Source organism: Colobus angolensis, unplaced genomic scaffold (genome assembly GCF_000951035.1).
Source record: "Colobus angolensis palliatus isolate OR3802 unplaced genomic scaffold, Cang.pa_1.0 Scaffold49, whole genome shotgun sequence".
NCBI lineage: Eukaryota > Metazoa > Chordata > Mammalia > Primates > Cercopithecidae > Colobus > Colobus angolensis.
Genome location: NW_012118376.1, coordinates 5,250,904 through 5,264,015, shown reverse-complemented (window position 1 = coordinate 5,264,015; position 13,112 = coordinate 5,250,904). Strand labels below are relative to the sequence as shown.

The 13,112-nt window shown below is 36.8% G+C and overlaps 2 protein-coding genes across 4 annotated transcripts in view; one reads left to right on the top strand and one right to left on the bottom strand.

Annotated features, from left to right (window-relative positions):
• Positions 1–12,621, top strand: part of HEXB (hexosaminidase B (beta polypeptide)) — a 27,380-nt gene extending 14,759 nt beyond the window's left edge. Inside the window, exons 6-14 of the mRNA XM_011959248.1 lie at positions 3,832–3,933; positions 5,903–6,032; positions 7,177–7,357; positions 7,950–8,036; positions 9,629–9,701; positions 10,133–10,307; positions 11,760–11,850; positions 11,972–12,076; positions 12,455–12,621. Coding sequence (XP_011814638.1) covers positions 3,832–3,933; positions 5,903–6,032; positions 7,177–7,357; positions 7,950–8,036; positions 9,629–9,701; positions 10,133–10,307; positions 11,760–11,850; positions 11,972–12,076; positions 12,455–12,512 — 1,002 coding nt within the window. The 3' untranslated portion in view covers positions 12,513–12,621. The remainder of the gene's footprint in view (positions 1–3,831; positions 3,934–5,902; positions 6,033–7,176; positions 7,358–7,949; positions 8,037–9,628; positions 9,702–10,132; positions 10,308–11,759; positions 11,851–11,971; positions 12,077–12,454) is intronic.
• Positions 12,539–13,112, bottom strand: part of GFM2 (G elongation factor, mitochondrial 2) — a 50,447-nt gene continuing 49,873 nt past the window's right edge. For 2 of the 3 annotated variants that reach the window (XM_011959249.1, XM_011959251.1), the window contains one exon: positions 12,539–13,100. In XM_011959249.1, coding sequence (XP_011814639.1) covers positions 12,972–13,100 — 129 coding nt within the window. In that variant the 3' untranslated portion in view covers positions 12,539–12,971. The remainder of the gene's footprint in view (positions 13,101–13,112) is intronic. The other variant, XM_011959250.1, reaches the window with a different exon arrangement.

The window sequence follows — 13,112 nt, the reverse complement described above, 5'->3', positions numbered from 1 at the left end:
TTTTTTTTTTTTAAGAGATGGGGTTTTGCCGTATTTTCCAGGCTGGTCTTAAACTCCTGAGCTCAGGCGATCCACCTGCCTTGCCCTCTCAAAGTGCTAGGATTACAGGCATGAGCTACTATCCCCAGCCACACATTTTTTAAAGGAGTAGTGTATTTCAATGTTATCCTTTCTATCATTTTTGGCTTTGGGAAGTATGCTGAGAATCCTTCTCTACAACAAGGATATAAATATATAAAAATAACCTCTTAAATTTTTTTAGTATTATTATACTTTTTCTTATTAAATTCTTGATTCCATTAGAATTTACTTTAGTGTGTCAAACCTAGTAGGCATTTTAATTTTACTTTCCAAATGGTTAGCCAGTAATCCCTCATTTCTGAGCAATCTACAATTCCCTATTGCTTTCAATGACAATTACTAAATACTAAATTCAATTACAATTATTAGATACTAAATTCCGATAAATACAGAAGTTACTTTCTGAAGTCATAATCTTTATTAGTTTGTCTTCTTGGGCCAGTATATGTGGTTTTCATTTCTATAGCTTTAGCAGTTTTTAGTTTTGATTTTGTTTGTATTTTGAAGTCTTAAACTTAGGGAAAAGTTGTAAATAGTGTGCATTTTTATTGTATTTATTAAATATTAAATTTAAGCTTTATATTTGCTTTATTCTCCCTCTCTAAAAACACATTTTCTAAACCATATGGGCACATATGATGCATCAATACCCCCTTAATATTTCAGGATGAATTTCTTAAAAAAAGGACGTTTAATAACTTCAGTACAACCATTAAAATCAGGAAATTGACACAATACTGCATCCAATACGCAGACCCCATTCAAATTTTGATTGTTCCAACAATGTCTTTTATAGGTTCCACATCCCATCCAAAATCTGATGTTGCATTTACTTGTATGTCTCTTTGGCCACCATTCATCTGCAACTGACTACTTTCCTTGTCTTTTAAGACCATGACATTTTTGAAGAGTATAGGCCAGTTATTTTGTAGAGTATGCCTTAGCTTGTCCATTTTGCAGAAGATAAGATTCAGTTACGCCTTTTTGGCAGGAATAAAGCAGAAAGGATGCTATGTTCTTCTCAGTGCATATCAGGTGACACAATGTCTTATTTATTTCGTATCTGGTATTGTTCACTCATAACTTGGCTAAGATGTCATCTGCCAGGTTTTTCCACTGTGATGTCAATTAAAAAGTGTTTCATACTTAACAAGTAATTAGGTATCTTGTGGGAAGAAATCTTGAGACCGTGTAAAATCCCATTCTTCAGCCAGCATTCACTCACTAGTTTTAGCATCCACAGATCGTTCTTGCCTAAATCAGTTATTACTAAGGTAGCTACCCAGTGGTGATGCTTCTAATTCCATCGTTCCTTCTATCATTTATTACTTGGCATTTAAGTGTAAGGTAGAGCAATCCCTTCTCTCTTATTTAAGTATTCATTATTTTTATAATACTTAATATTATAAGTATTGACTTATAATATTAAGTCAATATTGACTTACGGGTTACTATGTTGACTTATGGGTTATTATGTTATTCGGGATTGTAATCTGTTACTTTCCCTGTTTTTTTTTTTGTTGTTGTTTGTTTGTTTTTTGTTTTTTTGAGATGGAGTTTCGCTCTTGTTGCCCAGGCTGGAGTGCAATGGTGCGGGCTCAGCTCACTGCAACCTCCGCCTCCCAGGTTCAAGCGATTCTCCTGCCTCAGCCTCCTGAGTAGTTGGGGTTAGAGGCATCCACCACCACACCCTGCTAATTTTTGTATTTTTAGTAGAGACGGGGTTTCACCATATTGGCCAGGCTGGTCTCGAGCTCCTGACCTCAGGTGATCCACCTGCCTTGGCCTCCCAAAGTGCTGGAATTACAGGCGTGAGCCACCGTGCCCGGCCACTTTCCCTGTTTAACACTCAAATTATCTCAGCTTTGGTCACTGGAAGTCCTTCAAGTTGCCTCTTATATCCCTTGCAGGTTCCCTTTAATCTTGGAGCACCTTCTTTCTTTTTGGCACATGATGTTCCAGGCCTGTCTTCCCTGTCCCAGTCTTTTCTGTGTCCTCAGACTTTTCTTCAGGGAACTCTTTTAGTGGTGAACAACATTTTGAAACCAATGTCTAGGCTCTAGGTGCGCTCATTGCTACTAGGGTGTCATTGTAGACCCTCTGAGCAGAGAGAGCTAGAAAATGTGTGTACCTATGTATGTATATATTTATATGAATACACACACGTCTTTCCTGATTTTTTTATCTGTTTATACCAGGAGTTGGCAAACTATAACCCAAAGGTCAAATTCAGTTCACTATCTATTTTCACAAACATGGGGTTTTGGTCTCGCTGTCACCTCCAGGCTGGAGTGCAGAGGTATGAGCTCAGCTTACTGCAGTCTCAACCTCCCAGGCTCAAGCAATCTTCCCACCTCAGCCTCCAGAATGGGTGGGACTACAGGCATGTGTCACGATGCCCAACTAATTTCTTAACAATTTTTTAGTAGAGATGAGGTCTCACTGTCATGCAGTCTGGTCTCAAACTCCTGGGTCCAAGCAATCTTCCTGCCTCAGCCTCCCAAAGTACTGGGATTACAGGTGTGAGCCACCATGTCTGGCCTCACAAATAAAGTTGACAGGAATATAGCCACATACATTTGTTTACCTATTGTCTCACTCTACAATTGCAGAGTGGAGTAAGTGTAACAAACTGTATGGCTTGCAAAGCCAAAATATTTACTGTCTAGCCCTTTATGTAAAATGTTTGCCAACCTCTGGTCTATGTTAAAAACCATGAGTTTGTATTAATAACCTCAATTCCAGTTAACACCTATATTTCTAGCTCCCTTCTCTGAGAGTGAAGATCCTCCTTTTATCCTCAATATATTTATCTGCACAATCCCCTTTTATGTAAAAGATTTCCTAACTCCATCAGCCAAATCCCTTCAGCCTTGATGAAGAGGGAGTCTTTAAGTTTTGATGATCTTGTTGGACAAATCTTCTCCCTTATTATTTTTCATCTTTTAAAAGTAGTGTTTATGTTTTATATAAATATTATGTTGGTTATTCCTCTAGAGTATACATAAAATTAATAACTCAATTCACCCAAAAATTTCTCTGGGAGAATTGTATTGAGTTTGCAATGAAATTCTTGGTTGGGACTCAAATTTCAGAACTGTGGGAATTAGAAGTCCTGGTACTTAAATGAATGCTCCATTTTTCCTTTGCTCTATTCCCAAACACAGTGGCAGCCAAGAACCATTTTGCATTCTTGGCAGTCCCCTACATACTTGGAATTTATAAGCTTGCTCTCCTCCTACAGAGCAGTTACAACTCACTGTCTAGAATAAATACGACATCTCCAGAGGCTTTTTGTATACTGACGTGTCATGTGAAGTATGTATGATGAAGAATTTCTATTTCTTCTCATTTTTTCTTCGCTGAAAGATAAATTTTAGCCAGATCCCAGCACTTTGGATGGCTTGAGCCCAGGAGTTCCAGACCAGCCTGGGCAACATGGCAAAACCCTGTTTCTACAAAAAATACAAAAATTAGCTGGGCATGGTGGTGGGTGCCTGTAGTCCCTGCTACTCAAGAGGCTGAAGTAGGAGGATCACTTGAGACTGGGAGGTCAAGGCTGCAGTGAGCCAAGATCATGCCACTGTACTCCAGCCTGGATAACAGAGTGAGACCCTGTCTCAAAAGAAAAAAAAAAAAAATTATTTTTAAAGAAAGCAGACATATTGGAAGCAATTCCAAATGTAGATAGGTAATATGGATTGTATATGATACCTGCAGTATATAATTTTTAAATATGTTTGCTTGCAGGATGCCATGGCTTTTAATAAGTTTAATGTTCTTCACTGGCACATAGTCGATGACCAGTCTTTCCCATATCAGAGCATCGCGTTTCCTGAGTTAAGCAATAAAGTGAGTAAATTGTATTGTACTCTGTCTACAAAAACACTGGATATAGTTTCATTACAAGTTTGTAACTTAAATGTTTGTTCTTATGGATAGAATCAAAGTGTAAAAATCAGATGTTTATGGTTTTTAATTTTTTTTGGCTGTGACTTAGCATTTTACATCCACAAAACTATTTTTTTTACTGTTATAACTGTTACTGTAATTGTTATTGTGAATATAAACAATCTCTGGGGAAGTATAAATCGAAATTTAACATCTTAAGGTAGAAGCCTTGAATAATTCTCAAATTACATATGGTTAAGATAATATATTTATCAAGTTGTCCAACAGTGTATTTGTTTTAAACATAATTGTTTGGAAATCCATAAATGACTATTTTTCTCTGAGAAACTACATGAAGTAGGGAATTTTAGAGGTGAGAGTGTTTTCTTGGAAAATAATGGTAGTCTCAGTTAACAGTGTTCAAATTGACTGTATTGTGGACCAGTGGAGCTGGGAGGGACCCTCAGTGTCCCCTAGTTTAATATCCCTGTAATACAAAGAAGGTACCTGACATCTAGAGAAATGCACCTTGTCTAAAGTTGTGGTTAGGATGGGACAGAGCCAGGAGTCTAAATTCTGTCCTCTGGCCATAATTCCAAAACTTTCTCCAATGTTATGTATGTAGGCTAAAATGTGCTAACAGCACTTATGTTTTTGTTTCCTTTTGTTTCACTTTTTATTATGGCAAATTTCAAACATATACAGATATAGAATAATGAATTCCCATGTTCTGATCACACAGGTTCAAACATGAATACGTGGTCAATCTTGTATCACTTAAACTCCTGCAGACAAGCCCTGCCCCATCCTGTTGTTTTGAATAAAATCCATCATCATATCTCACTGTAAAAAGGCCTGTTCTTTAAGAAAAAATAACCATAATACATGATTGCAGCTAAAAAATTAACAGTAATCTAGACAGCCAGTCAATATTCATATTATTTTAAAAAACGTGCAGTGGGATACAAATAAGCTCCATAATTGTGGTGAGTTAATATGTCTAGTAATTCTCTTTTGATCTATGGGTCCCCTCTTCCCACCTTCTCCTGTAATTTGTTGTTGTTGAAGAAACTGAGTCATGTGTCCTACAGTTTCCCAGTCTGGGTTTTGCTGATAGCACCCCATAGTGTCAATTAACATGTCCCGGTATTTACTATAAACTGGTAGTTAAATCTAGTCTTGATAGAAATTTGATTTGCGGTGCTGGGAGACAAGACTACTTTTCTGCCATTGAGCATTTATAGCCCATAGTTTGAGAAATGTGCTAAGGAATAGCTTTGATAGAACTTTAGTTACAAACAATATTGAGTTCTAATTTTTCAAGTGACCTATAAAGGGACTGAGGTAATCATTAAAAACCAAGTCACTTATCACAGAGTCTATATGGGAATTTTTCAAGCTGATAGTAATTGAAGCTGATAGTCCTTTGCAGGACAATAGCTATGCTTTGTAATAAGGTGTACATTTTGATTCCAAAATTGACAAGAGCAGTGTTTTCAGAAGTCTCACTTTGGAGACATTTGTTTTGTTGTATGCTTACACGGAAGTTGAAACAGCATGATAGTAGACACTCTTGAAACAGGAGGCACTGATGGAGGCAGATATTTCTACCAGTAAAGCTGGGATTAGCCCAAAGTATACTGAGAATTTATTGCTAAAATATGGTAAACAAATGATTTGACAAAAGCCCCAAAACGGCTATCATCCTTTGACTATGTGTGACTTAGTAGAAATTTTCTTTCTGAAATTTCCTACTCCTAAAACTATGGCCCTATATTATTTTTAAATGAGTCCTCTAATATCACATGAAACTAATACATTGTCATAATGAAAAACTTCGCTGTCAGATATCAAATGCAAGCACAATTGTTAATTTCCAGGATCAAATCTACATTGTACATTTTAACTTGAATAAATATGACTTTTACAGGGAAGCTATTCTTTGTCTCATGTTTATACACCAAATGATGTCCGTATGGTGATTGAATATGCCAGATTACGAGGAATTCGAGTCCTGCCAGAATTTGATACCCCTGGGCATACACTATCTTGGGGAAAAGGTAAGGAGTTGTATTTTATTTTATCTTATTTTTTATTTTTTGAGATGGAGTCTCAAATGCTTTTGAGTGATCGCAGAATATATTCATGTTTCTGGTAGAGGAAATGGCATAAGGAAAGGCATGCAAAAAGTGTAAGATATGCTTGACAGGTATGTAGCTGGAGTAGAGTGTAGCAGAGTAGGAGGCATTATAGGGCGATGATTAGAACTTTGGCTTTGGAGCCAGACAGCTTGGGTTTGAATCTTGCTTCTGCCGTTAGAAACTAGGTGGCATTGGGCAAGTTACAATATCTCATCTTCAGTTTCTCCAGCTCTAAAATGAGAATTAGTAGTAGCTATCATGTAATTTTTTTGAGACTTAAATAATGTAAAGCACATAGCACAGTACCAACATTTATAATTGCTCAATATTATTAGAGTAGACATGGGGAATTGTGAGAGGTAAATCTGGAAGAGTACATTAGAGGGTCTTTGGTGAGGAATGTGAACTTCATCAGGACACACTGGAAACCAGTGAACATTTCTGAGCAGAGGAGTAACATCATGGGAACCACACTTTTGGAAAACCTTTGGGAAAGTGACTGATTGGAGTTCTGGACCAGGAGGGTGATGGTGGGAATGGAAAATAATGGACAGAACCGAGAGACATCCTGGAACTATCCATGGAACTTGGCAACTGATGGACTCCAGGAGAGAGAAGAGGTATATACTCTAGGATGATGATGGTACCCTTGCTAGAATACGAAAATCAGAAGCTAGAGAAAGGGAGCTTAGGGATTGCAGATGGTGTGTTTTGTTATCTTGTATTTGAAGTATAGTTAGGATTTCCAGTTGTATCAAGCAAGGAATTTGAAATATGAATTGAAGCTCAAGAAAAAGGGTTAAGGCAAACTGAAGATTTGGTAGTTAACATTTGACGTAGATAAAATCTCAGATATAATGGGAAACAGAGGCAAAGAGACAGGATTCAGGAAGCATTTCCTTCTTATTTGGAAGAAATTACTAGCTCTTAGTAAACATGCTCATCTTTTGTGTATATAATCTTGTAGCTTCAATAAAATGACATAATAAAATCATGTGGAAAACCAGATCTTTATAATGAGTTCACTTCTTTTAAAAAGAATCTTAATTATATTTTCTTCTAGGTCAGAAAGACCTCCTGACTCCGTGTTACAGTAGACAAAACAAGTTGAACTCTTTTGGACCTATAAACCCTACTCTGAATACAACATACAGCTTCCTTACTACATTTTTCAAAGAAATTAGTGAGGTGTTTCCAGATCAATTCATTCATTTGGGAGGAGATGAAGTGGAATTTAAATGTTGGTAAGATGACTCCTTAAAACCTCTTTAAAAAAAAAAAAAAAAAAAAAGAATAAAAAACCTGTTGCACTGAAGTAGCTGTAGAGGGCTCCATACCATAAGGAAGACTTAAGAGTAACATGCCTGCTTGTAAGGATTAAATTGGGCAACATGACTCCTGAGATGGTAGATTTTTGTAGAATGTACATTTGGGTGGTATGGCAAAGTAAAGCTTAAGGGAAAACAAGATGCAGAAGAAAATGGAGATTCAAAAAAAGACTACTGTGAAATGAGAACAACTTTAGTGAAAGAGGGCAATTGATGACTAAATAGGAAAGATTTTTCAAATAAAAATTCTCTCTGCAAATAGCTTTAGATGGAGGAGAAAGGTGGTAAGGTAAAGAAAGCCATTTTTATAGGAAGTCAGCTTCTTGAAAAAACTGTTTGCAATGGATAATTAAGACAACTTGTAATTAAGTTTTTAGGCTTCTTTTTACTACCTACAAACTTTAATAGTTTTAAGTCTGCACAACTGATATTAAGGATATATACTGCTTTAAATAATAAAGTGAGCATATCAAACTTCTAATGAAATTTTAATCACTCTTTGCTGTAGGGAATCAAATCCAAAAATTCAAGATTTCATGAAGCAAAAAGGCTTTGGCAAAGATTTTAAAAAACTAGAATCTTTCTACATTCAAAAGTAAGTTGTTTGAAAGCCTATTTCTGTTTTTATTAATGCTTTTTGTAAAAGTTTATTTAGTAATGTGCTTTATTTTTACATTTTCTCTACATCCTTTGCCTAAGTGTAGATGTGAAAAATCACTAAAAGAAGCAATACCCACTGCTTGCTTTAAATCAGTAACATAATGACTCCAAGTATTTTCCAATAGCTGTTGAAATATAGGAAGGCAGTCATCTGTTCTAAAAATTCAGCTTGGGCTGGGCATGGTGACTCACGCCTGTAATCCCAGAACTTTGGGAGGCCAAGGCAGGCAGATCACTGGAGGCCAGGAGTGTGAGACCAGCCTGGCCAACACGGTGAAACCCCATCTCTACTAAAAATACAAAAATTAGCCAGGCGTGGTGGTGGGTGCCTGTAATCCCAGCTACTTGGGAGGCTGAGAGAGAATCTCCTGGGATGTGGAGGTTGCAGTGAGCCAAGATCACACCACTGCACTCTGTACTCCAGCCTGGGCAACAGAGTGAGACTCTGTTTCAATCAATCAATCAATCAAATAAAACTCAGCTTGAAGCCCTGGCTACCCTGTGAAGTCTTCACTACCATCCAGCCCCTGGAATTCATTCCATTTTGTCAATTTCAGGAGCATTTATTTTACTATATAGCTCTGCTACCCAATGCAGTAGCCATAGCCACAGGTGTCTGTCCATATGTAAATTAATTAAAATTAATGAAAGTTAAAAATTCAGCTACTCAGTTGCATTAGCCACATGTCAAGTGTTCAGTAGCCAGCTGAGGCTAGTGACTGCCATACTGAAAAGTGCATATATATACATTTCCATCCCAGGAAGTTCTACTAGACCATGCTGCTCTCTACAGGGATTGGCAAACTTTCTGTAAAGGGCCAGAGAGTAAAGATTTTAGGCTTCATGGGCCACAAACAATTTTCTTTTAACTTAAAAAAATAAACCAAAAACTCAAATTTTAAAACTTAAAAAAAAAAAAGCTTTACAAATATAAAAACCATTCTTAGCCCATGAGACATACAAAAACAGTCTGCAAGCTGTAGTTGCCAACCCTTATGCTGTACCATTTATTTAGCAAGCCCAGGTTCCAGCCTTTGCCTATTCAGCTTTTTGTGTAATGCATTTAAATTTTATTTATCTGCAGAGCACCTGGCATTGTCTAAATATCTGTAAATATTTGTGGACTGATTGTCAGCAACTTTTACATGTAATTTTTGTGATATGACAGGCTAGATCATGGTCCCTATCATTTTAAGACAGCCATAAAATTTTAACAGATTGCTGCTTGTACAATTTCCTGAGTTGCCTACCAACTCAATTTGAGGCCACTTCTCCCTATCTTAGGGGTATGTTTAACTCATTCATTCAGCAAATGATTATTAAACTCCCAAACTATGTTAGGTTCTATATCATGTGCCAAAAAGGAGGAAGTACTTGTGACACTTCCCAACTTTAGCTGCTATAAAGCTGTACTATACTGAAAGGTACCTCTCAAAATGCAAGAAATCCTTGATAGAAAATGTACATGTTTTAAATAGATTGTTAAGCTTGTGATCTAAAATAACTATAAATTTTTTGTAATACTAGGGTTTTGGATATTATTGCAACCATAAACAAGGGATCCATTGTCTGGCAGGAGGTTTTTGATGATAAAGTGAAGGTGAGCATTGTGAAGACTGCATCTGATCAATGTAAGAGAATTATTTTTCTTGGGGCAACTGGGAATTTGCAAGTCTAACTACTAGTATTACCTTTCCAGTGTGGTTAGTGACCACTTTGGACCTCATAGTTCCAAGGTAAGTTTGGTAGAAATGAGACTAAAATGCAAGTCTCAGCCTTAGTTAACTGAACCTAAGTGGTATCCATATATAAGCAAAAGTTAAATATCCAAACTTAAGGTTGATGAAACTTTTCATTTTAAGTCTCTAAAATGAATATCACATGGCACTAACTCTGAAGGGGAAAAAGGAAGTGCAGATTTTTTTAAGGATCTTAGAAAATTATGTTGCTAGTAATAATGCCTTAAACTTTCAATTTCATCTACTATGTTCTACACTTAATAATATGTATTGCAATTTGTAACGTTAATAGCTTGCGCCGGGCACAATAGTTGAAGTATGGAAAGACAACGCATATCCTGAGGAACTCAGCAAAGTCACAGCATCTGGCTTGCCTGTAATCCTTTCTGCTCCTTGGTACTTAGACTTGATTAGTTATGGACAAGACTGGAGGAAATACTATAAAGTGGAACCTCTTGATTTTGGTGGTAAGTGAAGCAGTTAGTCCAAGTGTTGTGGGTTACTGTGAAGCTTATGGTAAATGAAGCAACCATTGTTACCTTTGTTTTATGAGTTTTCTTCCCTAACCTCCCACCCCAGAAATCCTTACCTAGATATCACCTACCACCTACCTATCTTTTATGTTTGATCCTTGATTTTATGTACTTTTTTTTAAGCTCAGTATCATTTTAAACTCTCAAGAAACCATATAGTTGCCTAAATTCAAGAACTTTGAAAGTATTATAGATCCCCCTAGATTTTATCTCCATTTTCAATGATGACTCCTCACTCTCTACATTCTAAAGCTATTTGATTGCATTAACCTAATATGCCCTCTTCTGAACTGCTTCTCCAATGTAAGACACCTAACCAAAGCTACAGTTTTAGTTCAGTGGATTTCAGGCTGTGTTGTCTTAGGATTCTGAGGAGTAGAATCCTTGGTGGATGGGACAGGAGGGGACATCTGAAGGGTGGAGCTTCATGCTGTCAGATCCCCTTCATAAAGAACACTCTACTTTGTCCAATTTTGTACATCAGCCTTTAGTACAAAATCCTTGAAAAAGGATTTTGGTATTTAAAAAAGTTTCAGAACCATAGGTCTTATTAATTGGTAATTTCATATACAATGAATTTTATGAGGATCAAAAAGTGATAATTACTGATTTTTAAAAAGCATTAAGTGGCTGGGTGCAGTGGCTTACGCCTGTAATCCCAGCACTTTGGGAGGCTGAGGCAGGTAGATCATGAGGCCAGGAGTTCAAGACCAGCCTGGCCAAGATGGTGAAACTCCATCTCTACTAAAAATACAAAAATTACCCGGGCACGGGGGTGGGTACCTGTAATCCCTGCTACTCGGGAGGCTGAGGCAGAGAATTTCTTGAACCCAGGAGGTTGCAGTGAGCCAAGATTGCACCACCACACTCCAGCCTGGGTGACCAAGCGAGACTCCATCTCAAAAAAAAAAAAAAATTAAGTATTCAATTTTTGTTTTAAATGCCAAGAGGTAGAAATTAAAGGCAGGAATGGTCACAGTCCACTAAAAAACTAGTATTCCAACTTATGTTCCCTGGCACACTACTAAATAGACAACCAGGGATTTGAAAAATGGTTTCTGGTGTCCAGATAAGTTTGCATACAACCAAAATAAAACTGTTTAATACTGGCCCACTACGTTAATCTATGGGGCTAACACACACTGTGAACCATGGGTCAGGACTGGGAATAAAGTTTGCAACCATTATTTTTTGGGAGGGGGGAAGAGGGGCCACCTTTTTTGTGCCACAACCATTAACATCTCCCAAGGTCCTGCTGACCACAGGAGAGAAATGTGTTGCCCTAGGATAAAGACAGAGGAAACAAATCTTGATGAAGAAATTAATATTGCCTCTGCACAAGCTTTGAGCTTCTGAACTTATATCAATTCAATGATTTTAATTTAGGTACTCAGGAACAGAAACAACTTTTCATTGGTGGAGAAGCTTGTCTATGGGGAGAATATGTGGATGCAACTAACCTCACTCCAAGATTATGGTATGGGATTTACATGATAACATTTGAGTTAAGAATTAAGATGCCTTAGCTTTCCTTCTCCATCTAAACACAAAAGTACTAAACATAAACTGCTTGGGGGGATGTGTGGTTTAAATTTTAGGCCTCGGGCAAGTGCTGTTGGTGAGAGACTCTGGAGCTCCAAAGATGTCAGAGATATGGATGGCGCCTATGACAGACTGACAAGGCACCGTTGCAGGATGGTCGAGTAAGAAATATTTGTTTCTCAAGCTAGGATACTATTAAGTCCAGTGTGATTTTTAGCCTTCCTATTCAGTGTTAGCTAGTTTCTTTTGCTATAAATAGAAATGTGTGTTACCTAAGAAATAATAATTAGAAGAAACCAGGAATTATTTTTTTGTAGGTAATAATACCTGTAAAGAAGATATATTCAGACTTACGACTGTTTTATAGATACAAAAAAATTTGGTGTAACTTCAAACTCCATCTTGAATTGCTTTAATTTTCTTATTTTCAGTAATGCTGTGATTTAGTGATTCTAATGTAAATTTCTAAGATGACATTAAATTTCTAAGATGACATAAATGATACCTAAAATACCTTTATTCATGTTATCTATCTACAGACGTGGAATAGCTGCACAACCTCTTTATGCTGGATATTGTAACCATGAGAACATGTAAAAATGGAGGGGAAAAAGGCACAGCAATCTGTACTACAGTCAACTTTATTTTGAAATCATGTAAAATAAGATATTAGACTTTTTTGAATAAAATATTTTTATTGATTGAACCTTTGATCCTCTTATTTCTTATTACATATAGAGGCCTCGCATCTTTCTTGAGATAAGCTTAAAGACACCTTCGTGATAGCACTCTTCCGAAGAGTTGAGTGTTTGCTACTAATAGTAATAACTTCATAGATGAACAGCATGATTCAGGTACAGTGGCTTTAAACATCAAAGCATATTTCTCATTAAATTAAAACGGGTGGCTCCAGCGCCACTATCAAAGCTTAAGTTATATCTTTTATCTAGTTCTCTGAATGTACTGAAACAGTACTTTATTTGTGCAATAAAAATTGTTCTTACTGAAAATGAAGTAGATAGGTGCTCCTGAATTTCTCTCCAAAACCTAAAACATTTAGGTCAAACCACTTCTCCGGTTGAGCAGTGTATTTTGATCTTGAGAATTCATGGCTTGATAAGTAGATAGTTCTAAGGCAAAAGTAGCTGAGCCTGATGTTAGCGTTCGAAGCACAGTTGAATAACCCTAAGCAAAATA